Here is a 26,661-nt window from a genome sequence, read left to right on the forward strand (position 1 = left end):
TCTCTCCCAGCATAAAAGTCTTTTCTAATGAGTTGGCTCTTTGCATCAGGTGGCCAAAGTATTGGAGTTTCAGCTTCAGCATCAGTCCTTCCAATGAATATTCAGCACTGATTTCCATCAGGATTGACCAGTTTGATATCCTTGCAGTTTAAGGGATGCTCAAGAGTCTTCCAACAGCACAGCTCAAAAGCATTAATTCTTTGGCGCTCAGCCTTCTTTATGATCCAACTCTCAAATCCGTACATGATGACTGGGAAAACCATACTTTGACTATACAGACCTGTGTCGACAAAGTAATGGCTCTGCTTTTTAATACGCTGTCTAGGTTGCTCATAGCTTTTCTTCCAAGGAGGAAGAATCTTTTAATTTCATGCTGCAGTCACCATTCACACTGATTTTGGAGCCCAAGAAAATAAAGTCTGTCACTGTTCCATTGTTTCCTCATCTATTTGCCATGAAGTGATGGGACCAGATGCCATGGTCTTAGTTTTTTGAACGTTGAGTTTTAAGCCAGCATTTTCACTCTCCTCTTTCAATTTCATTGAGAGGCTGTTTAGTTCCTCTTTGTTTTCTGCCATAAGAGTGGTGTCATCTTCATATTTGAGGTTATTGATATTTCTCATGGCAATCTTGATACCAACTTGTGCTTCATCCAGCCCAGCATTACTCATGATGTATGTACTCTGCATATAAGTTAAATAAACACAGTGACAATATACAGCCTTCATATACTCCTTTCTGAGTTTGAAATCAGTCTGTTGTTCCATCTGCATTTCTGTTCCTTCTTGACCTGCATACAGATTTTTTTAGGAGGCAGGTCAGGTGGTCTCATATTTCCATCTCTTGTAGAATTTTCTGCAGTGTGTTGTGATCCACACAGTCAAAGGATTTGGCATATTTAATGAAGCAGAAGTCGATGTTTTTCTGGAATTCTTTTGCTTTTTCTGTGATCCAGCAGATATTAACAATTTGATCCCTAGTTCCTTTACCTTTTCTAAATCCAGTTTGTATATCTGGAAGTTCTCAGTTCATGTACTGTTGAGGCCTAACTTGGAGAATTTTGAGAATTTGAGCATTACTTTGCTAGCATGTGAGATGAGTGCAGTTGTGCAGTATTTTGAACTTTCTTTGGGATTGGAATGAAAACTGACCTTTCCAGTCCTGTGGCCTTTGCTGAGTTTTCCAAATTTGCTGGCATATTGAGTGTAGGACTTTCATAGCATCATCCTTTAGGATTTGAAATAGCTCAGCTGGAATCTCATCACCTGCATTAGCTTTGTTCATAGTGATGCTTCCTAAAACCCTGTTGACTTTGCACTCCAGGATGTCTGGCTCTAGGTGAGTGATCACACCATCATGGTTATCTGGGTCATTAAGATCTTTTTTGTGTAGTTCTTCTGTGTGTTCTTGCCAGTTCTCCTTAAAATCTTTTGCTTTTGTTAGGTCCATACCATTTCTGTCCTTTATTGTCCCCATATTTGCATGAAATGTTCCCTTGGTATCTCTAATTTTCTTGATGAGATCTCTGCTCTTTCGCATTCTGTCATTTTCCTCTATTTCTTTGCATTGATCACTTCAGAAAGCTTTCATATCTCTCCTTGCTATTCTTTGGAACTCTGCATTCAGATGGGTATATCTTTCCTTTTCTCCTTTGCCTTTCATTTTTCTTCTTTTCTCAGCAATTTGTAAGGCCTCCTCAACAACCATTTTGCCTTTTTGCATTTCTTTTTCTTGGGGATGGTTTTGATCTCTGCCTCCTGTACAATGTTGGGAATCTCCATCCATAGTTCTTCAGGCACTGTATTAGATCTAATCCCTTGAAACTGTTTGTCACTTCCATTGTGTAGTCGTAAGGGATTTCATTTAGGTCATACCTGAATGGCCTAGTGGTTTTCCCCACTTTCTTCAGTTTAAGTCTGTATTTTGCAATAAGGAGTTCATGATCTGAGCCACAGTCAGCTCCCGGTCTTATTTTTGCTAACTGTGTAGAGCTTCTCCATCTTCAACTACAAGGAATATAGAAAGAAAGAAAGTGAAGTCGCTTAGTTGTGTCCGACTCTGCGACCCCGTGGACTGTAGCCCCCCAGGTTCCTCTGTCCGTGGGATTCTCCAGGCAAGAATACTGGAGTGGGTTGCCATTTCCTTCTCCAGGGGATCTTCCCAACCCGCGGATCGAACCTGGGTCTCCTGCATTGCAGGTAGACACTTTATCCTCTGAGCCACCAGGGAAGCCCATAAAGCTGTTGACCATGTAGTGATGTCCAGGTGTAGAGTCGCCTCTTGTGTTGTTAGAAGAGGGTGTTTGGTATGACCAGTGCTTTCTCTTGGCCAAACTCTGTTAGCCTTTGCCCTGATTCATTTTGTATTCCAAGGCAAACTTTCTTATTACTCCACTTATCTGTTGACCTCCTTCTTTTGCATTCCAATCCGTTGTGATGAAAAGAACATATTTTTTGGTGTTAATTCTAGAAGGTCTTGTAGGTCATCATAGAACCATTCAGCTTCAGCTTCTTAGGCATTAGCGGCTGGGGCATAGACTTGGATTACTGTGATACTGAATGGTTTGCCTTGGAAACAGAGTCTTTCTGTCATTTTTGAGATTGCACTCAAGTACTGCAATTAGGTCCCTTTTGTTAACTGTTAGGGCTACTCCTTTTTTTCGAAGGAATTCTTGCCCAGAGTAGTTAGATATAATGGTCATCTGAATTCAATTTGTCCATTCCAGTCCATTTAGTTCACATTACATTCCTAGGATTTATTTATTTTATAAATGGAAACTTCTACCTTTTTACCACACCATTTTCTTCTTAATTATTGATCTTCTGAAGGAGGTATCTACTTCATGAATTCTTGCCCTTTGTGTGCTTTGGTGTTTGAGTAAAGACAAAAATTAATTTTTGTTTTTGGGAATTGTTGGATGGAATATGCCTTTAACTTTCATTATTATGTGTTTCTACACTTCCTTCCTTCTTTTTATAGAGACAGTAACATGGAAACTTACATTGCTCTATGTTAAATAGATAGCCAATGGGAATTTGCTGTATGACTCAGGGAACTCAAACAGCAGCTCTGTATCAGCATAGAGGTATGGGATGGCGAGGAAGATGGGATGGAGGTTCAAGAGGGAGGGGACATATGTATACCTGTAGCTGATTCCTGTTGATGTTTGACAGAAAACAACAAAATTCAGTAAAGCAATTACCCTTCAATTAAAAAATAATTTTTAAAAAAATTATCAGATTTGCCTTAGTTTAAAGAAAAAGGACTCATCATTTAAATCTTTACTCTGAAACTATTTTCAAAACATATTTTTGTTTGGGAGAAAATAAAATTTGATCAATTTAATTTTTGTAGTAAGTTTATAACAGAGGCCTCTTGCTGAAAGTGGAAAAGGAGAGTAGAAAAGTTGGCTTAAAACTGAGCGCTCAAAAACGTAAGATCATGGCATCTAGTCCCATCACTTCATGGCAAATAGATGGGGAAACAGTGGAAACAGTGACAGACTTTATTTTGGGGGCTCCAAAATCACTGCAGATTGTGACTGCAGCCATGAAATTAAGGACGCTTGCTCCTTGGAAGAAAAGCTATAACCAACCTAGACAGCATATTGAAAAGCAGAGACATCACTTTGCCAACAAAGGTCTGTCTAGTCAAAGCTATGGTTTTTCCAGTACTCATGTATGGATGTGAGAGTTGGACCATAAAGATAGCTGAGCACCAAAGAATTGATACTTTTGATCTGTGGTGTTGGAGAAGACTCTTGAGAGTCCCTTGGGCTGCAAGGAGATCAAACCAGTCAACCCTAAAGGAAATCAGTTCTGAATATGCATTGGAAGGACTGATGTTGAAGCTGAAACTCTAATACTTTGACTACCTGATGCGAAGAACTGACTCATTTGAAAAGCCCCTGATGCTGGGAAAGATTGAAGGCAGGATGAGAAGGGGATGACATAAGATGAGATGGTTGGATGGCATCACCAACTTGATGGACATGAGTTTGAGCAAGCTCTGAGAGTTGGTGATGAACAGGGAAACCTGGCATGCTGCAGGCCACAGGGTTGCAAAAAGTTGGACACAGTGATCAACTGAACTGAACTGAGCATTTAGAAATTTATTCGTATTTGACCATATATGTAGTGATATATAAATGGATATAGTGATATATAGATATTTGACAGTACTTAAATAAATCATAATTTATACTTAGCAGATGTCACAGACATCAGCAACATTTTTGTGATTCTTGAGTCTGAGTCTCAGCTCTGTTCTTCTAAAACCCTAAGAATTAACACTCAGGTTCATCTCCCTCTATAGCCTGAAAATTCCTTTAAGAATATGTGAGTAGGATTTCCTCCGGTGAGAGGGGTTGCTGGAATCTATTGTTTGGCCAGTAAGTAAAAGTTGGCTATTTACAGGCCCACTTCCACCACAGCCATAGTAGAGAGGGGCAGTTTCCATCAGTAAAAGTCATTTCTGCAGAATATGTCTCTAGGCTGTGCCAAAGAGCTATAGGACAGCCTATAATGCTGAACTAGATAAGAAAGTTTCCTGATCATGGTGATGTGGTTTTATTTCCAGGAGAATAGATAAGGTCATGTATGGTACATATACTGATCAGTTTCATCTTGGTTTATCTTTGAGGATAGTATGCGCATTAGATCAGGTTCAGAGAAATGGCTAATGATGGGAAAAAAGGCCTGGGCAGTACTTTAAATCATTTCACTTTCAATTGAAAATAAAGGGATCATCTTATGGTCATGTTACCTACCAGGTTTCTTGGCCTCCTTAATCAATAGGAATTGATCATAAACCAGACAAGAAATTCAGGCAAGGCTTTTTTGGGTTCCCTATTGCAGCAGGGAGGAGCAAGAACAAGTAACATGTTCCCTTGCTCACTCGCTGTGGGGCCTCAAACTGGTTCTTTATATGTGGTTACGTTAGAGGTGTGTCCAGGGATCAGGCCTGAGGGGTAACTTAGGTGGTTTACCTACCCCTTTGGTGGTGGTGTCTGCAGGGAGCATGCATTCAGTGCCCTAATCTTGCTCCAAGCTCTTCAGAAGTAGCAGTTGGGTTTCTTGGTTTCTTTGTGTCTTTTGTCCAGAATTTATCCCAGTTGTTTGTGCACAGTTATTTTTAGTCTCTTATAGTTTTTTTGTGTTTTGTTGCTTGAGGAGATTTTTGTCCAGGTGCCAGCACTGCAGCATAGGTCCCAGGTCCCAGCCTGTTTTAGTTTAGATGCCACCTTGGTCATAGGTACCATCTCAGAAGTGTTTGTTGTGGTCATGGAGGCCTGAATAGATGGTTTAGTACACTGGAACCACTGGAACTCAAGTCAGGTTGAATCATTGTGTAATGTGTATAGTAGAAAACAATTAGAGAAACTCAGTTTTGAAGTAAAGTTTGAACTGTCAGTCTTAAACTATGGTCTTTAAATAGAGTCAGGATATTACAGCATAGTTTTAATTTCAGGAAGTGAAAGATGAAAATAAAATATCCCAAGTTAATCAGATACTCGGGAGTTATATATATATATATATATATATATATATATAAGCATCCTTTCATATTCCTGTCTTTAACTGGAAAGATCAAGAGACTGACAAATTGAGCTGAGGTCAGAATCTCAGAGGTGATGATTAAAAAGACTGCTCGTATTATGTGGAGTGTTCAAAGCAATACCGACATACCTAGCTTCCTTTGAAATTTGCAGGCCTAAAATTAATGTGTCTGATAATTTAAAGTAGGTGATAATTGATTCCATATGTAGACCTCCTTGGTGAGTTTTTTAAAAATTTGTTTCTGAATAGAAATAGATGCTCATGGTTTTTTAGGTGAATTTTATTCTTCTGTAAATCCAGGCCATATACCTAAAAGCTGTGGTGCTGTTTTTAAATGACAATCAAATAATATCGTTTAATAGCCTTTGATCTTAGTGTAAAAATATGGTTGCATTATGGATTATTTTTCCTTTCGCACACATTTCTTAGAGGCTGGCAGATGAAGAGGTCTGAACAAGTGCTTTGGTGAATGTAGATAAACAATTTATTCCTGACTAGAAAATAGAACCCTGGAGAAGGAAATGGCAACCCACTCCAGTACTGTTGCCTGGAGAATTCCATGGACAGAGGAGCCTGGCAGGCTACAATCCATGGGGTTGCAAGAGTCGGACACGACTTAGCAACTAAAGAGAGAGAGAGAGAATAGAAATTGGCTGTTTATATGAATCAAATGATGACAAGAATTGCCAAATTTGCCATTTCACTTCCTTACTTATAAATTATCCTACTTAGATTGCATCTTTAAAAAAATTCAATTCAAGGTAGACTGATTTGACATGGAATTACCTTTATTTATCAGCCTAAGGATAAATAAATCCCATTCTTTTGTATATTCATTTGACTCCCAACGTCTCATACACATTTATTTCTCTATACTTTTGTTCTAACTGCTCTACTTGCTCCCCTTGGCCCCCAAATTCAGATCGTGGTTCTGGTCCTCACCTTTTGCATGAAGTACCCCAAGCTTGCTGTGTTGTTTTCTGCTGTAAACTTTAGCGTTTGTTCACTCACCTGGTACTTAGTCATGTATTGCCATGTGCAGTGCTATTTTGTTTGGTATTCATCTGATTTACGGCTGTATGTCACCTGGGTGAGCTCCTTGGTATCAGAGGTCGCGTTCTGTCTCGTGCCCTCAAAGCAGAGGGCACATTACTCTTGACAGTGGCAGCTACTGCATGAAGGATTGTTGGACTCAATTTTGACAGTAGGGATGAAAAGTAGGGACTTGGAAATAATAGAAAGACAGTTTAGCATTGATCTGGTTGAGAGACAGCCTCATTCATTCCTTGTTCATTTATTGTCAGAGTTAAGAGAAATTTAAGAAATAATATTAGGATTGAGAAATCGTTTTGGTTTGTGAGCTAATACTGTGTACATTTTCCTGTTAACCCATATTCATACACAGAGTGAGTGTGATATTTTATTGTCAGAGTTAAGAGAAATTTAAGAAATAATATTAGGATTGAGAAATCGTTTTGGTTTGTGAGCTAATACTGTGTACATTTTCCTGTTAACCCATATTCATACACAGAGTGAGTGTGATATTTGGTTCTAGGAGCTAGATTTGTATTTCAGTCAGTGTATTTTATCTTCACGGCAAATGCATCTTTGAAATTGGTGAGCAAGGTAATGAAGCAACATAAAATTTGTGATAGTGTTCTTCCTCTTCTCATGTTTTTTTCTGAGTATTCTCTTATAATGGAAGCAGTCTCTGTGTTCCAATTTCATTCTCTGTGTTTTCAAAATATCTAGGTTCTTAATAAAAGGACAAAGCCATGTTTACTTAACTGCTGTACTATTGAAGATGGAAAGCACTAATGGCTAAGGAGTAAATTTTTTTTAACTTGGTTAGGAGACCAGTTACCATTTTTGTTACACTTGGTTTTTTTATTAAAGCTTTTGGTTCTTATGTTCACTTGGTTTTTTTTATTCAGGTTTTTGGTTCTTACTTGAAAGATAATTTTTAGTGTGGGAAATTACCTAATGTAGAACTTAAGATGAAGGCTTATGTGTCAGAGACTTAATTTTGAACCTTTGTTTCTGTTATACTAAGATTTAGCATCATTTTCAGTAAAATGAGGACACTAATGTCCACATAAGGAGATTAAACGAGATAATCCATGTGAAGCACAAAACACATTGCCTTACACATAGTGAATAACGGCAAGTATTATGTACATTTTTATTTGAGATTCTTCTGTCTTCATATTTTAATCAAGTAGTTTTTATATTGGAAATTCTAGATACCTAAATTCATTTAGTTTGATCATTCTTTGTTAGGTCTGTACAATTCAGATTTTGTGAATCCAAATTAGTTCTTAATTCCTTGTTACAAGTGTTAGCTAAACTATTTTTTATTTTTATTAAAAGAAATATCCTTTATTAGTTATCTGGTAATAAATACATTTTGGTTTATAAGAAAACTGACAGGATGGGGAAAATATAATGTGGATTCTGGAGCCATACTGCCTGGTTTTGCATCCCATTTTTTCCTTTCATATAAATATTCTATTGAGCATATAAAAAAAAATAATAACACTTATTTTTTATAATTATAAAAGTAGTATATTATTGCAAGAAATCTGAGAAATACTTGATGGTATTTAAAAAATTAAAATCTTCTGTAATGCCACTCTCAAATGCAACCAATGTTAATATTTTTGTAAACTTTTGTTTGCTTGTCTTTGTATTTTTAATTTTATTATTTTTGTAAATTAAGGTAAGATTGATTTATAATGTGAAATTTAGTTCAGTCAGATTGCCCAGTTGTCTACAAGTTCTTTTATGTTAATATAGGACAATTTTTTTCTCTCTCATTCCAGGGCTGTTCTTGGTCAGTTATATTTGTGGATATCGATGCCCACAATCGCAACCGGCAGACTTTGTGCTCATTGTTACCCAGAGAATCAAGATCTCATGTGAGATATTTTTATAATAATATGAACCGTTGTTTATGATTGTTGTGTAGTTTTTTTCTTTATCCAAGAAAGTGCTCCAGAGTGTTGGAGGTTGGTAGAAGAGGTAAGAAGAGAGAGTGTTGCCACTCACTACTCTGGCCTGTGGAGATCGTGTTCAGGAAGTGAGCAGAGCTGAGGAGAAAGCTGCTCTGTTCTTTCAGTTTTTGTAGAGCTGTAGAGAACTATATATGTATTTTTTCTTTTTGAGGAAGTAGTAACATTATACCAAAATGAATTTTTTTTTGGTCATGTTTATTATATATTAGAAATGTAGAAAGATATTTTTCGTAAGTTAAATTTCTATTGAATAGAATTGCTTTCCTTATTTCTTTTCTCTCATTCTACTCACCTTTTTCTTTATCTGATAAACTCTTATATGCCTATATAATGTACCTGATTGCCAATTTTTGTAGGGATTATTCAGGGCTCTATTCTTGAAAACACCCCAAATGGAATAATTTAGTTATTTTAAGATAACTATTTTATAGAAGTAATAGAAGATTATGATAGACAAATAGAGTTTACAAACAAGCAAATAATAAGAATATATCCACTCATTTTCCACTATTCAATTATAATCTTAGGGTGATACATTTGGATTTGTATGTATTTTTATATACACATGTAATACTTTTATTTTACAAAACTGGAGGAATATTATTCATAATGCTTGATAACCTGTTTCTTTGAATGGACAAGTTTCTGTGTAGTAACCATTTCTATAATATAAATTTTATTGGCTGCTACTTTACTCAGCCAATTGTTGGACATTTAGATTGTTTTCTGGTTTTCACTATTATGAACAAATTGTTATGACAAACTAGTTGTAATGATTAATTATTGGTGAAAATTTTTACACAGTGATGTAATATACTAAAATTTGAGTCCAGTGTTGAACCTTGAAAATACTTCTTATAACTGCATGAAGTTTTATCTCCTTCGTAAGGTTCACTAAACCATGCCATATAAACACCTGTCTGTCCCTTGAAGCACAGCAGTCTCACTGTCAGTTAGATAACCTTCGTGGCTTTTCATCTCTGTGGTTCTTCTTGGGCTGTGCTGATCATATCACTATAGGCACTTCTATTCCCTTCTTTTTCTTCTTGCCCCTAGAACACAGATGCTGCCCTGCTCCCCTGCATCAGTTATCCTGCGTTTGCCTTGGATGATGAAGTTCTCTTTAGCCAGACGCTTGATAAAGTGATTAGAAAATTAAAAGGAAAATATGGATTTAAGCGTTTCTTGAGAGATGGATATAGAACATCATTGGAAGATCCCAACAGACGCTACTACAAACCAGCTGAAATTAAGGTATCAAAAATATTCCATATCAGATAGCATAACAGAATGATCAAAAAACACTGTTTCAGGAGATAGACTTCTTGGCTTTGAGTTATGGCTCTGCCACTAATTAGCTGTCTGACCTTGGGCAAGTTAATTAACCTCTCTGTATATAATATTGTTCATTGGTAAAAATAATGTTAGTACCTATATTATGGAGGTTTTATAAGAATTAAATCAATGAATGTATATAAAGTATTTAGAACTGTGCTTGGCGCGTAGTAAACTCTTGATAAACATTAGTGTGAAGGCCCATTTGCTCATACTGGGCCATGCTGATTCATTGAGTGAGTAATTTTTCTTTTGAGCTTTCAAATTTTGCCTGCCTACTATACCATTTGTCTAAGATAATAGAAAATACCTATTTGTGATCTAATTTTCAATCTGTTAAGCAGATGCTCTTTTTCTATTTCACTTACTCACTTCCCTCTAAAATACACTCCTCTAAACGTTTAGTTTTAAAGATTTTGTATTTCAAACACATATACAGTAGTAACTGCCTGCTACTTCAGTAAAAGACCCTTGGGGAGTCCGTTTCTTAAATACTTGCCAAATGTCCTCTGATCCCTCATCCATCATTTTCCATTGAGAACATGGACAAGTTCTCAAAGAATGAAGATATTTCAAGATGGGAGATTCTATTGCATGAGTGTAGCCTCAAGCCTCAAATATCTCAGAGTAAATCACTTTCCTTTTTTTCCTCCACCGCCACCAAAGTGAGGCTTCCCCAACGATAAAGAATCCGTCTGCAATGCAGGAGACATGGGAGACGCAGGTTTGATCCCTGGGTTGGGAAGATCCCCTGGAGAAGGAAATGGCAACCCACTCCAGCATTCTTGTTTGGGAAATCCCAGGACAGGGGAACCTGTTGGGCTACAGTCCATGGGGTAGCAAAGAGTCAGAAACGACTGACGTGACTGAGCATGCATACATACCCTACATCTGCGTTTATTCTAGCTGTTTTTAAGCTTCCCAGAAGATTATAAAACCTCCCAGAAAAGTAAGCATCCATTCACATTGCTGAAGACTATGCTTTCATGGGGTAGGTTGAAAATCATTAAAAAGAAAAAAAAACTCCAAACCCCTCCCTACCTGCCTCCTGTTGCCTCTGTCTTTGTTGTCACTTCTAAAGAGCATGGTATGTTCTAGTTGTGGACTAGTTGAGCTAGTCCTAGTTGGACTTCAGCTTTCATTACTTTTTCTTTGCTTGTTCCAGGAAAACAGAATTGCTGTTAGTTTCTTTAACAAACATTGCCCTTTAATGCATCTCTAGTTTGTACTGCTCTTTTTTCTTTGTGGAGTTCCTGTAGCTCATCTCCCCAGAGAAACTCATCAAGCATTAACTGAAGCATTTCCTTTCCTATAAACCCTTTCCTGACACCCTGGGCAGGCTCAGATGCTTCATGCTCTTGACTCTTGATATATACCATACATAGACATTTTGTAATGTGCTGCAGTTGTTTTATTTACATGCCTGTTTCTCCACTAGGGCAGATTTTCTATCTTTTTATATCCATAGCCCTCTGTTTAGTGATGCCTGGCATTACTAAGTACTAAGTAAATATTACTGAATGAATGACTACTGTGTGATGGATTAATAAATGAATGAGTTTTTGAATAATAAGAATTCTGAGAAATTTTTTTTTTAAAGAAGTACTTATAAAATCAGTCCAGTTTTTTTATTACAAGAAACTTTCCTATGATGCAAGTGTTCTAATTAATGTCATTGTTCTAATATAATTGTTCATGAAATTTTTAATGTTTTATTTTCTGTTTTAGCTGTTTGATGGCATTGAATGTGAATTTCCCATATTTTTCCTTTACATGATGATTGATGGTGAGTTTTTCTCCTGAAATTTAAACTGTAGGATATAAGTAGTTTAAAGAAGAGCAGAAATAAAGTATGACTCCTTTCAGCTAGCAAAATAGACTGCACTTAGTGATGTTAACTACTTTACATTTTTATATGCTATTCTGCTTTCTGAGTTAATGTTAAATCATTTAAGGCTTCCCTAGTGGCTCAGATGGTAAAGACTCTGCCTGCAATGCAGGAAACCTGGGTTCGATCCCTGGATTGGGAAGATCCCCTGGAGAATAAAATGGCAATCTACTCCAATATTCTTTCCTGGAAAATCCCATGAACAGAGGAGCCTGGAGGGCTATACAGTCCATGGGGTCTCAAAGAGTCAGACACAACTGAGTGACTGACACTTTCACTTTCACTTACCCTTCTGCTTTCTGAGTTAATGTAAATCATTTAAGGAATTTAAAAAATATTTGAAATATTTTAAAAATGATATAAATATATTTTCATCTTTACAAATAATTTTTATGCATAGGAATTATGAACAGTGCAATTTATGACATTGTGAGTGTCTGTCTATAATATTTACACTGAAGAACAGAGAAATTGCAATTAAAATTCAATTTTTAGTTCTAAATGCTAACATGATCTTCTAAAATCAGTGTCCCAGAAAACTATCATATATATTTATTTGCTTTACCTTTTTCCATTTTATTATTTACATATAAAATTACCAAAATAATTCCAATTGGGGTAATTTTTCTAAGGCAAAATTTCTGTGGTGCTTATTGAGCTCAAATGCTATTGGATTTTATATTTTACATTTTAGGTGTTTTTAGAGGCAATCCCAAGCAAGTAAAAGAGTATCAGGATCTTCTGACTCCAGTACTTCATCACACCACAGAAGGTATAGTTGGGATGCTTTTTCAAGACAGTCTTTCTACCAATGTTTCCTTAATGTTCCTTTGAAGTATATAAATGATTGCCTTTTAAACAAAACAGTATATATTCAATTGAAAAAATGAATGGGACTGCAAATGGATTAGAATGAATAATCTCTTAACTTGTTTAATAAACTTGTTTTTTATAAAAGGAGCTCATTAGACAAAAGATGGAGATGGAGATGAATTTTACGAGGTCATGGCTATAGTTACTACCCAATGGTTTGCCAGGTGCGCAGGGTTCTTCATCTGTTACCTACTGTGAAACTCCTTCACTGTATGTAATATGATGATAATAAAAAGTGACTAATTTTTATCCATGTCACCAGAAATACTTTGTTCACAAATGCTGCCCCCTTTAGAGGGCCACTTAGGGAGGCTCCGCTCTGGCCTAACAGTCCTACCACTGCCAAGAGTATTTTGGCCTCCTCTTTGGAGATGTTTTTCAGGGCTTTTTACACATTATTTTGAAATAAATGTCTGCCATAGTTCTAAATGTCATTCTTTGATAATGGATTTACTATTTTAGAAATGGTCAGAAGGTCCAGGCTTATGAGTAATGTATTGGTTTCAGTTAAGCACTAGCAGGGACCATAAAGGAACATAAGTGATTTTTCTGTATGAATCAAAAACTAATTCTCAAAAAAAATTCCAAAGGAAAAGTTCCAGATATCTTTGGTGTTTGGATGGATTATTAAAATAACAACATCTGGAACTTCAAAACTGTGGTGTGTTGATTAAAAAAATGGATGGTCTTGCAGACATGATGCAAAAACTGGCAATCACAGCAGTAGGCCCCATTCCTGTCTTACATGAAGTTTATGATATTCTTCGGGGTTTTCCACAAATATCTTAGAGTCATTATATTATGTGCTCACCCTTTAAGATATTTATAATGTTAAGGTAGTAAAATGATTATGGAAAACATTGAATTTCAAATAAATATTAATGTTTAAAACAAGTTATTTTTGTCTTTATGCTCCAAATAACCTCTAGTCCAATGTGAGACATAATGTAATGAATGTTGTAATGAATATATTTAAAATCCCTGAATCAGGTCTTTTAGTATTCAGTGAAAAATCATTGATGCATTGAGGTAATAGTTTGTGTATCACACTTAGGCTTCATCCTATTGAAAGGGTGATGTTGAAACTATTCTCTGTGTTTCTTAGACCATTTTACTGGTTTTAGACAGAGGTATCACTGTTGATTGGTTCATGAATAGAGAAGCAAATTTTACAGAAATCTGTGCAGTATTATTAGAAAAATTAAGTTCACTGTGGGCTGATGATACAAGAAGTCTTCTGTAGCACTATTAGAAAGTTGGTTTTCCCCCTATTGAAATCATCCACAGAGATTCTAGTCTTAAATCACTTTTAGTTTCTACCAAAAAATGTTTTTAAATGGGTTGGTCATGGGAGGAAGATGGATTTTTTTCTCTTCAATGATATTGAATGGTAAATAATGGGCTTAATGTTTAAAATGGGGATTTCTTTGCTCTCAGCAATTGCTCGGGGTTATAATTCTTCACTTAAGATTATATAGTATCTCATTTGTAAAGCTTCCACAGACTAATCCTATTACAAATAGCTTCTTCTGTAGCTCTAAATATTTGCATACTTTATATTTATTGATTCACTTAAAGGTGTTAAATGTTGTTAGAAGAGATTATGTACAACTTATAAGTTGACTAACTTATAACATATGCTGTTCCAATTAAAGTAAAGAAACTTTTCCCACATTATTGACTGAGAATTTCTGAAAAGAGTCAAATTTTCCTATATTCTATTGGACAACCTTTCTGTCTTTGAAGGGAAAATTCGGGGAGGACACTGATTTTTATACTTTAAATACTTATTTTTTAAATTCCATAGGTTATCCTGTCATACCAAAGTACTATTATGTGCCAGCTGATTTTGTAGAGCATGAAAAAAGAAACCCTGGTAGTCAGAAGCGATTCCCTAGCAACTGTGGCCGTGATGGAAAACTGTTTCTTTGGGGACAAGCCCTTTATGTCATTGCAAAACTCCTGGGTAAGTGAAGAAGACTGGGAATTTTATTTTTTTCCCTTATCAAGATTTTAGAAATAAGTATGTCTTTGTTGGCATTTTCTTTTGGATTTGGGTGGTGTATCATGCTGTTAAGAGGCCTTGTTAAGAGGGAGTTTTTTTTTTTTAATTGGTGGAAAATTGCTTTACAATGTTGTGTTGGTTTTTGCTGTACAACACAAATCAGTCATAATTATATATGATGGCACTAGTGGTAAAGAACCTACCTGCCAGTGCAGGAGACATAACATGCAGATTGGATCCCTGGGTGGGGAAGATCCCCTGGAGGAGGGTGTGGCAACTCACACCAGTATTCTTGCCTGGAGAATTCCATGGACAGAGGAGTCTGGGGGTTTACAGTCCATGGGGTCACATAGAGTCAGACACAAGTGAAGCAACTTAGCACACACCCACCCCTCTCTCTTGAGCCTCCCTCGCCTCCCCCATCTCACCCCTTTAGGTCAGCATACAGGACCAAGCTGGGCTCCCTGTGTTGTATAGCAACTTCCCACTGTTTTACTGATGCTAGTTTACCTGTGTCAGTGCTTCTTTCTCAGTTTGTCACACTCTGACCTTCCTCTGCTGTGTCCACAAGTCCATTCTCTACTAGGTCCATCAGTACCGTTTTTCTAGATTTCATATATACACATTAATATACTTGTTTTTCTCTTTCTGACTGACTTCAGTCTGTATCAGAGGCTCTAGGTTCATCCATCTCACTACAACTGACTCATTTGTTCTTTTAAATGGCTGAGTAATATTCCATCGTATACATGTACCACATCTTCTTTATCCATTCATCTGTTGATGGACATCTAGGTTGCTTCCATGTCCTGGCTAGTGTAAATATTGCTGCACTAAAGAGTGAGGCACATGGGTCTTTTAGAATTGTGGTTTTCTCAGGGTATATGCCCAGTACTGGGATTGCTGGGTCATATGGTAGATTTACTCCTAGTTTTTTAAGGAATTTTCCTACTGCTTTCCATAATGGCTATGTCAGTTTACATTCCCACCCAACAGTGCAGGAAGTTCCCTTTTCTTCACATCCTCTACAGCATTTATTCTCTGTGGGGTTTTTTTTGATGTTGGCCATTCTGACTGGTGTGAGGTATTACCTCATTGTAATTTTGATTTGGATTTCTCTAATAATGGGTGATGTTGACCATCTTTTCATGTGTTTATTGGCCATCTGTACGTCTTCTTTGAAAAAATGTCTGTTTATGTCTTCTGTCCATTTTTGATTGGATTATTTGTTTTTCTGATATTCAGCTGTATGAGCTGCTTATATATTTTTGAGATCTTTGTCACTTGCTTCATTTGCAATTATTTGCTTGAATTATGAGGGGTGTCTTTTCATCTTGTGTATAGTTTCCTTTGCTGTGCAAAAGCTTTTAAGTTTAATTAAGTCCCATTTGTTTATTTTTGTTTTTATTTCCATTAATCTAGGAGGTGGGTCAGAGAGAATCTTCTTGCCTATGTTTTCCTCTAAAAATAAAAGTGAAAGTCACTCAGTCATGTCCAGCTCTTTGCAACCCCATAAACTGTACAGTCCATGGAATTCTCCAGGCCAGAATACTGGAGTTGGAAGCCTTTCCCTTCTCCAGGGTATCTTCCCAACCCAGTGATTGAACCCAGGTCTCCTGCATTGCAGGCAGGTTCTTTACCAGTTGAGCCACAAGGGAAGCCCAAGAATACTGGAGTGGGTAGCCTATCCCTTCTCCAGCAGATCTTCCTGACCCAGAAATTGAACCCAGGTCTCCTGCATTGCAGGCAGATTCTTTGCCAACTGAACTATCAGGGAAGAACTATATAGTTTCTGGCCTTGCATTTAAATCTTTAACCTATTTTGACTTTATTTTTGTGTATGGTGTTAGGAAGTGTTCTGATTTCAGTCTATTACATGTAGCTGTCCAGTTCTTCCAGCACCACTTATTGAAGAGGATGTCTTTTTTCCATTGTAAACTCTTGACTCATTTGTCAAAAATAAGATAGTCATAGGTGCATCAGTTTATCTCTATGCTTTCTATCTTGTTTCATCCATCTGTATTTCTGTATTTGTGCCAGTACCATACTATCTTGATGACTATAGCTTTGTAGTATAGCTTGAAGTCAGAAAGGTTGATTCTTCCAGCTCTCTTTTTCTCCTTCAGGATTGCTTTGGCTATTCAGTCTTTTATGTTTCCATACAAATTGTGAATTTTTTTGTTCTAGTTCCGTGAAAAATACCATTGGTGGTTTGATAGGGATTACATTGAATTTGTAGATTGCTTTGAGCAGCATAGTCATTTTGACAATATCGATTCTTCCAGCTCAAGAATACAGTATATCTCTCCATCTATTTGTGTTGTCCTTGATTTCTTTCATTATTGTCTTATAGTGTCCTATATGCAGCTTTTTTGTCTCCCTTGGTAGGTTTATTGTAGGCATTTGATTCTTTTTGTTGCAGTGGTGAATGGGATTATTTCCTGAATTTCTCTTTCTGACTTTTCATTGTTAATGTATAGGAACGCAAGGGATTTCCATGTATTAATTGTATATCCTGAAACTTTACTAAATTCATTGATTAGCTCTAGTAGTTTTTTTGGTGACATTTTTTAGGGTTTTCTATGTATAGAAAAACATCTATACATGTATAAAAAATACATTAAAAAATCTATGTATAGATGTTTGTCATCTGCAACCAGTGAGAGTTTTACTTCTTCTTTTCCACTCTGGGCTCCTTTTATATCTTTTTCTTTGCTCAGTGCCTTGGCTAGGACTTCCAAAACTATATTGAATAATAGTGGTGAGAGTGGGCACCCTTGTCTTGTTCCTGATCTTAGAGATTAACCCTTTCACTTTTTCACCAGGGAGAATAATGTTTGCTGTGGGTTTATTGTATATAGCCTTTATTAAGTTGAGGTAGGTTCCTTCTATGCCAATTTTCTGGAGAGTTTTTATTGTATATGGATCTTCAATTTTGTTGAAAGGTTTCTCTGCATCTATTGAGATGATCATATGGTTTTTAATCTTTTAATTTGTTAATGTGATTTATCACATTGATTGAGTTACACATATTGAAGAATCCTTATATCCCTGGAGTCAACCCCACTTGATCATGGTGTATGATTCTTTTAATGTGTTGTTGGATTCTGTTTGCTAGAACTTTGTTGAGGATTTTTGTATGTATGGTCATCAGTGATATTGGCATGTAATTTTCTTTTTTTGGTGAAATCTTTGTCTGGTTTTGGTATCAAGGGACGGTGGCCTTATAGAATGAGTTTGGGAGTTTTCATCTTGGAGTTTCTTATCGTGTAAAAGTATATTAATATGTCTATTGCACTGAATGACGATGGACATTTTCTGGGAAGAAAATCAAATAGGTGTGTGGGTACCACTATGATCATTTAGGCGCTGCATTTAGCTTACTGTATAGGTTCCTAGCAGAAGGCTATGGAAACTTGTAGTCTCTTTTGTAAATGTAATACAGTTCTGACTTAGTATAACAACCATGCTTGGTCATAGCTCTATCATCCACTTTGCAAAAGAAATCAGGTATATCAAAGTTCTCTTCTTTCCAATAAATACATGTTGGCAGTTTACTTAGTAAGGGGGAGGCATAATGGGGCCATTATTCATAATCTTTTGAAGAATTATTTTTCAGCTTGTCCTAAAACTTTAGCCTAAGCATCTTTGGACACATTGAAATGAAGGTTAATTTAATGAACACAGAAAGGCTTTATGCATCTGCCTGTGCCATTCCTTGATAAAATGTTTAACATTATTAGTGTTTCCATTAAAAAGGTTATCATATTAGTCAGAATTCTTTTATGGCAAACAGTCTGTGAAGCAGGCTGATTGTAACACCTGCACCAGAAGAAATGCTTACTGCGTGAAACACTGTTATTGTCTCTGCTGTTCTTAGCATTACTGCCTAAAACCTGAATTTCTTGGTGCTGTAAGAGTAATCATCTTGGTTTCTTTTTTTACATTCCACTAGGGGAAAATATTTCAAAGTCCAGATTCCCGATTTAAGCTTTACACAAATGATATATTGAAGAAGAAAATGGGAACCCACTCCTGTATTCTTGCCTTGGAAATCCCGCAGACAGGGAAGCCTGGTCAACTACTGTCCGTGGGATTACAAAGAGTCGGACATGACTTAGTGACTGAGCATGCATGCAAAAAATGATATATAGGAGCAAACAGAAGCTAACCAAAGAAGAGAAAATTAAGTTATTGCTGTTTTCAGTTTGCTCATTTCCTAACTGTATTTTCTGGGTCTCCATATTTACTTAATGCTAATTTAAGAGCCTGTTAAAAACTGTTCTTCTCTAAAGGGACAGTTCTTTGATAAGGAATTGATATTATTTATACAGATTTTGCTATGAGTTTCTGAAAGAAAAAAAATCTACACATGAAAAAAAAATCTATACATGAAGTAGTTTTCTTAGAATCAAGTCAAGTTGCTAAGGTTGTCTCTAGTTAGAATTTTATTTCCATCTTATTATCATGAATACAAAGAAGCCTTGTTGATATTAAGCTAAATAAAACATATTTTGGAAGAGGAATAGTAAACCTAAGACAAGAATTTTAACATCAGAATCATAAGTTTCTGTATACTATACTTGGAAATTACATGTGAGCATGATGAAATTTTCCTGTGAATATGAGACTGAAAACTGGTACCTGGCTATAATTTGAGATCTACACTGCCTTCATCCTGCTTTTTGCTATATATCCAGCCTGGGATGGATACAGCTAGAAAGATTGCTGTTTGAGCAGAGTCTCAGGATAAAAGTAAGAAGGCTAATTAATTGGGAATATAGAATTGACCATACTCTACATAAGCAGATTGAGCTTTAAAAATAAAGAGGATTGAAAATATCAATCAGTAAAAAAAATTGGACTTTCGTTATTCCAAAATAAATGTATTAAATGTAGACAGGTTTTGAATGGAGATAGCATTTTCTTCTGTTAAGATCAGAGTGAACAGAAATAGTCCAGGTCATGCCTTTATCTCTGTTTCATGACCATTTTGAAAAAGAAAATCTTTAAAGAAATAGTCAATTTCTCTTTTTCCTGCTGTACTTCTAAAAAGGCAGTAGAGAACCTGCAAAAGTGGTGTTGCAAACTACGAAACCGCATTCTTATCTCCTGCTAAAAAAAAAGAGATGCTGCATATTAATTAGCACTCTGACCTAGCTCTGTGTCATCTGGTTAACTCAGTGGTTAAAATGAATAAGATCTCGGAAGATTGAATCATTTAGTTGCTCTTGACTGTTGTATTCTTGCCCCTCCCTGTGCCCTCGCTAAGAACCATCCAGTTTCTATGGATGTTAAGATCCCAGCCACCACATTTACGAACAAAGTCTTATTTATTCATTAAAGGACCCTCAGTTGGATATCTGCTTAACAATATTTTGTGGGCAATTAATTGGAATTATGGAAATAATAGAACATAAACCTTTAAAACCTTTAAAAATATTCTATAATATATGGCCTTCACTAATTCAGGTGAAATTTAATATTTTGCTCTATGTATAACTTAATGATGGAGAAGGAAATGGCAACCCACTCTAGTACTCTTGCCTGGAAAATTCCATGAATGGAGGAGTCTGGTAGGCTACAGTCCATGTGTTCGCAAAGAGTCAGACACGACTGAGTGACTTCACTTTCTTTCTTTCTTTAGTTCCTTTTGGAGAGGGAAATGGCAACCCACTCCAGTGTTCTTGCTTGGAGAATCCCATGGATGGAGGGGCCTGGTGGGCTACAGTCCATGGGGTTGCAGAGAGTTGGACACGACTAAGCAACTAACACACACATACCTTAATGAATAATATACAACAAAGCTACGTGACTTTTATTTCACTGTTAGAGCAGAAAGACTCATTATGCTATTTCCTGGCCCAAGACCTGAACTACCCACTGTGTTCTTAGAAAATAGTTAATTATTACAGTAATTTTTTTATTTTTAGACTTTTAGAAAATAAATGTTTGCCATGAAATAGGTAAATGAACCACAAACATGTTGTTTTAAACCAAATAAAATGTTATTTCAGATATAACATTTGACTTGTCTCAGAATAAAATAATCATTAGTTATACCTTTAATTTTTGTTTACATTTGAAAGTTTAGAAAATGTTCATATGAGTCTGTAGAAAGCCATGTACTTTTTTGAGTTTTTTTGCATAAATAACCTTAAGAATATTTATCACATAAGAGTCATTTGAAAATCATGATCTTTAGATTGAAAATTTTTTGAGGTTAAACTAGAATAATGTAAGATAACATACAGTTAATGATAACTTTAAAACTTCCCCAAAACCATTATTTAACTGTAATATATTTTCTTACTCAATATTTTTTAAAGAGAAACTAACATATCAGTTGTTTAGCCTTGAAAAAAAAGCCTGACCTCCAGACTTGAGCTTGTGTTTTTAATAAATAATAGCCCCCCTCCCCTTATCCATGAGTATGCATTCTATGACCCACTCCCCTGTGGATACCTGAAACCATGGGCAGTACCAAATGCTCTATGTACTATGTTTTTCTCTATACATAGCTATGATAAAGTCTAATGTATAAATTAAGCATAGTAAGAGGTTAGCAGCAATAGCTAATGATAAAAAAAGAATAATTTTATAATTTATAATCAGATCAGATCAGTCGCTCAGTCGTGTCCGACTCTTTGTGACCCCATGAATTGCAGCGCGCCAGGCCTCCCTGTCCATCACCAACTCCTGGAGTTCACTGAGACCCACGTCCATCGAGTCAGTGATGCCATCCAGCCATCTCATCCTCTGTCATCCCTTTCTCCTCCTGCCCGCAATCCCTCCCAGCATCAGGGTCTTTTCCAATGAATCAACTCTTCACATGAGGTGCCCAAAGTACTGGAGTTTCAGCTTTAGCATCATTCCTTCCAAAGAAATCCCAGGGCTGATCTCCTTCAGAATGGACTGGTTGGATCTCCTTGCAGTCCAAGGGACTCTCAAGAGTCTTCTCCAACACCACACTTCAAAAGCATCAATTCTCCAGCGCTCAGCCTTCTTCACAGTCCAACTCTCACATCCATACATGACCACAGGAAAAACCATAGCCTTGACTAGACAAACCTTTGTTGGCAAAGTAATGTCTCTGCTTTTGAATATGCTATCTAGGTTGGTCATAACTTTCCTTCCAAGGAGTAAGCGTCTTTTAATTTCATGGCTGCAGTCACCATCTGTAGTGATTTTGGAGCCCAGGAAAATAAAGTCTGACACTGTTTCCACTGTTTCCCCATCTATTTCCCATTGCAATGCATGCAAAGTCCTAAAATGTTCAGTTGAGTAAAATTTTTTTTTGAATTTCACAAAGGATTCTTTTCTTTTGAGGATGGGTGTTAATTTCCTGTGTCAACAAGAGACTTTTAAAATGATGATATAGACAAAGCAGTATTTTAAAATATCTAAAATATTATATGCATATGCAGTTCCCAAACTTTAATTCTTGGGTTCCTAAAGTTGTTTAGTAAGTCATTTTTTGGAACTCAATTCATTTTCCAGTAGAAACTATACTTTAAATGATTTGTAACACCCACCAAACTTTTAAACGTGTGATACTGATTATTTCTCTGACATTACTTTGTTTTTCATCCACTTCTTCCTCCCTCTAGTTTCACTTCCTTCTTTCCTTTTCTTTATGTTTATCTTGGACTGTAGTGGAAAGATCAAGAGTTTGGGGGCCATGAACTTAGGAACTAGACAGTTTACGATTTGGAAAGAAGTTCTACCATTTACTGCTTAAGTGTCTTGAATTTTCTTATCTTCTTGATCATCAGTTTATTTTAAGGATTGACGAGAAAATATACTGAAGCATTTACTGTGGGACAAATATATACTTAAATGATTCTTCTACTTCATGCCCTTCTTTCTACCCTCCTTCCTCCTTTCAGCCACCATTTGGAAAATAGTACTTGTGAAAACATGTTTCATAGTTCTTGTTAAACAGGCAACTAAGGATGCATATGGGCTCTCTTTATAGGTACTCTGATAGTCACAGAACATCACAAGGAGAAAATGCATCCCTAGATGCTTCTTAACCATTCATCTACTCAGTGAACCAGCTGATATTTATAGAGGCCTTCTCCCTGCTAGTCATTGGGATTGATACACAGTAGCTTTACAATAAGAATCAAATGTGACAACCTAGGAAATATTTCTTTCTTTCTGAGGGCAGGTTAGTTATTCTGATACGCTGCTTATTCTAATCCCAATGTCTGTAACTAAGACAAGTCCATTTGTATTTGATTTTATTCATGATATTTCTTGACCAAGTGACCTCAAATATAAAAACCACTGATTGAGCCTGGAAATCTGTTTCAAGTTAGTGATCAAGTGCCCCCTAGTGTGCATGTGGACATAAGAAACTGAGGTCTTGATTTTCATTGGTCTGTTGAAATTCAAATACAGTTGACACCTTGCTCAGTGTAACCCACAGTTTTGTTAGTGATAAAGAGATAAAAATATACAGGTTTATTTCTACATTGTGGTTGCTAAGAGCTTTCCCAGCTATCACCCTCCAGGAAACTTCAAGCAGAAAGACATCAATTTCTTAGCACTTTTGTTATCTTTTTCATTGTATCCATGAGATTGCCAGTGACCTAAAGTAGGATTTCTGTGCAGTAGGCATCACTAACATCTTGAAAGTACATGTAATAGAGTTTTGCTTTAAAAGTTGCACCTTGAAAGATTTTTCTTCCATGACTTTCTTAAAACTAAAATTTTTACTTGAATTGCTAGTAGAGCTAGAAAAATTGTATATAAGTTTTTGATCCTACCCTTGAATGTATTAGTAAAATTGAACATGAAGCCAGTGATGCCTCAAGCCTGAGAAGACTCTATGTATATATTGTCAGACTGTTGCCCTGAGATAATACTGCCTTAAAATCTGTCATAGTCTGTGCTCTTCCTTTTACAAATATTATCCTAAGAAATCCTCCTGTCTTCTCTATGAGATGGGTATAATATGCTGTAACTGAAGCTCAGAAGAATTTAGCAACTCACCCAAGGTTATGCAGCCCATGACTGATAAACTGTTGATTTATGCAGAAGTCTCCACGGCAGTGTGTCACATATAACCTTTGTGGCATTAAGTGTGCTCATTAAAAGCAAAAATTTTACTAGCATATTAAGATACTGATTTGTATCCTATTTTTATTTGCATGCTGATGGTTAAAAACATATTTCTCAGTCATTTCTGTGTCCTCTGAGTTACCTATTTACTTTGCTCACTTAACCTTGGTTTTATAGTTTTTATCATCAGTCTGTGTGAATATTTTATATATTAGGTATACTTAACCTCTCAGTATTTTCCTAGTTTGCCCTTAAACCTTGCTTGTGCTGCTGTTGTTGTGGTTTTAATAAATACTTATTTATTTATCTGGCTGCCCTGGGTCCTAGTTGCAGCATTTGAGATCTAGTTCCCTGTGCTGTGCTTAGTCTCTCAGTCGTGTCCGACTCTCTGCAACCCCATGGACTGTAGCCCGCCAGGCTCCTCTGTCCACGGCCAGAGATCAAATCCAACCCCTTGCATTGGAAGCTTGGAGTCTTAGTCACTGGACCATCAGGGAAGTCCCCAACTTGTGCTGTTTTTTGATGAAGTAAATTTAAAATCTTTATGTATTAGATCCCTGTTAATTGAGTTAAGAACATTATATAAATTTGGGATTTTTTGGTATAATGTATAAGATTGAGGATCTACATTTTCTTTTTTTTTTCATAGCTCATTTCTTAATATATGAATTGCTAATATGTATCACTGTAGCTAAGGATTTTTTGTTTTTACCCTCAACAATTATTGTTTGAGATAAACCAAGGTTATATTTCATATATTTCATATATTTCATATATATTTCATAATATATTTCATATATTTCATTTTATTTCATATATTTATTTCATATATTTCATATATTTCATAATATATATTTCATATATATTTCATAATATATTTCATATATTTCATTTTATATTTCATAAACCTTTTCTGTGTATAAAAATGTAGATATTGATGAACCTAATCTGTCTTCTAAAGGTTTAAAAACAGCTGTCCCTATTTATATTAATAGAAATACTTGATTCTGTGAGATTTGGTACTGTATTGTCAAATGTAAAAGGCATTGCTCTTTTATCCTTGTTTCTTTTTTTAAAATGTTCTGTAGTTGGGCAGGTGTGAGTTCTTTCAGGGATCTTACCAGAAAACCAGTGCCATAGTTGGAGCAATGAGGAGCTCTGTTTTTGCCTCCTGAATGATAAAAAATCAATGCAGTAGGGTTGTTGCAGGAAGGGGGACCCCTTCCAGAGCCGGAAACTGAGCTCTTGTCTAACACTCGGAAATGAATTGTCCGAGGAGACACATGTGCTGACAAAGCCAGAGATTTTATTGGGAAAGGGCACCCGGGCGGAGAGCAGTAGAGTAAGGGAACGCAGGAGAACTGCTCTGCAGCATGGCTCGCAGTCTCGGGTTTTATGGTGATGGGATTAGTTTCCGCGTGGTCTTTGGCCAATCATTCTAATTCAGAGTCTTTCCTGGTGGTGCACGCATCGCTCAGCCAAGATGGATGCTAGCGAGAGGGATTCTGGACAGACACGCGGTATCTCCTTTTGACCTTTCCAGAACTCTTCCGGTTGGTGGTGGCTTATTAGTTCCGTATGCCTTACCAGGCTCTGCTGTCATGAAACAACCCATGCGAATGGTTACTAAAGGGCCTGGCCAGGGTGGGCGGTTTCAGTCAGCGTGCTTCCCCTAACAGGGTGGGGAGGAATGTCTTTTAACTTGATCTTTTAAGGTATTTATCACTTTTACCATATGGAAATTAGTGATTGTGGCAATTAATGTATCCAGATTTGTTAACCCACCAATTTATTATTTTGTTTAATAAGTCTCTTGAGCACCTACCAGATGCCAGTGCTATGCTAGGTAGTGTGGTATAGACATGAATAAGAATCATACAGCCTGTGGGTTATAGATGAACAGGTGGTATAAATTGGTACATGAAGCTAGATATACAGGTATAGTACAAAAAGAGAAATGAGAAGGAAATGCAAAGAAATAAGCTTTTTCAAGATTTGGTTGTCTATTTGATTCATATCACTGTTAATAAATTAGCACTTATGCTTTCCAAGGATTTAAGATTTCTTAATTTATCTGTCATCATTTATAAATAACAATAAAGATACAATTCATTTCTATAGAATGACAGTGAAACATTAATTATGTAAAATGCTTGTTGGTAATGAAAATTTTTTCACATCTCAGTGATCAGACAAATAAGAAGGGGAAATAATATGCTACTATTTAGAATATCACTGTATTAATCAACCCTGCAGCATAAACTAAACTAATATTAATAAATTGAAATCACATGCCGATATTTGGCATAATCAAGCCCATGTTAACTTGGTTTAAATTGCAAAAGTATATTTTTTTCAGAGAGAGAGAATATCCTATAATACACTCCCTGATTGGGGTAGGAAAAGGATGACATATCAAGGCCTAAATTGTTTACTGTTTCCACCTCTTGGTTATCTTTTCCATCGTATAGAATATCATTGTTCTTAAAGGGCAAGATTAATATGTGGTCAGGAGACTCTGAAGAGACTATTATGTTTGAATCGAAATTCTGTCATTTTCTAGCCATGTGCCAGTTGCTTAACCACCCAATGCCTGTGTTTTGCCATCTGTAAGATAAGGGCGTATTGAGGATTAATGTATGTGAAATGCTTAAACAATGCCAAAAATGGAGTAAGCGCAAAATGATGCTGTGGCTGCTGCTGCAGAGGCAGCAGTGGCTGTGGTGGCTTCTGTGGCTGTTCTGCTGCTGTTTCTCCTCCGTTTTCTTACTATTCTATTATTTTTGTTTTTATCACTATGAAAAATATCTTCCAAGAGTTTCTAAGGACACCTTTGTTTTTTGTCTACTAGATAACATTGTACATGTGCCCTGAAATTGCCCCAGGATAGAAATACAGTGGGAAACAGTCCCAAAGCTG

At 36.3% G+C, this 26,661-nt stretch overlaps 1 protein-coding gene across 3 annotated transcripts in view; it reads left to right on the forward strand.

Annotated features, from left to right (window-relative positions):
• PHKB (phosphorylase kinase regulatory subunit beta) overlaps positions 1-26,661 on the forward strand; it is a 227,599-nt gene that overhangs the window by 108,347 nt on the left and 92,591 nt on the right. For all 3 annotated transcript variants that reach the window (XM_070771929.1, XM_070771927.1, XM_070771928.1), the window contains 5 exons: positions 8,381-8,476; positions 9,629-9,826; positions 11,636-11,693; positions 12,490-12,567; positions 14,476-14,634. In XM_070771929.1, coding sequence (XP_070628030.1) covers positions 8,381-8,476; positions 9,629-9,826; positions 11,636-11,693; positions 12,490-12,567; positions 14,476-14,634 — 589 coding nt within the window. The remainder of the gene's footprint in view (positions 1-8,380; positions 8,477-9,628; positions 9,827-11,635; positions 11,694-12,489; positions 12,568-14,475; positions 14,635-26,661) is intronic.

Source organism: Bos indicus, chromosome 18, assembly GCF_029378745.1.
Source record: "Bos indicus isolate NIAB-ARS_2022 breed Sahiwal x Tharparkar chromosome 18, NIAB-ARS_B.indTharparkar_mat_pri_1.0, whole genome shotgun sequence".
Taxonomy (NCBI): domain Eukaryota; kingdom Metazoa; phylum Chordata; class Mammalia; order Artiodactyla; family Bovidae; genus Bos; species Bos indicus.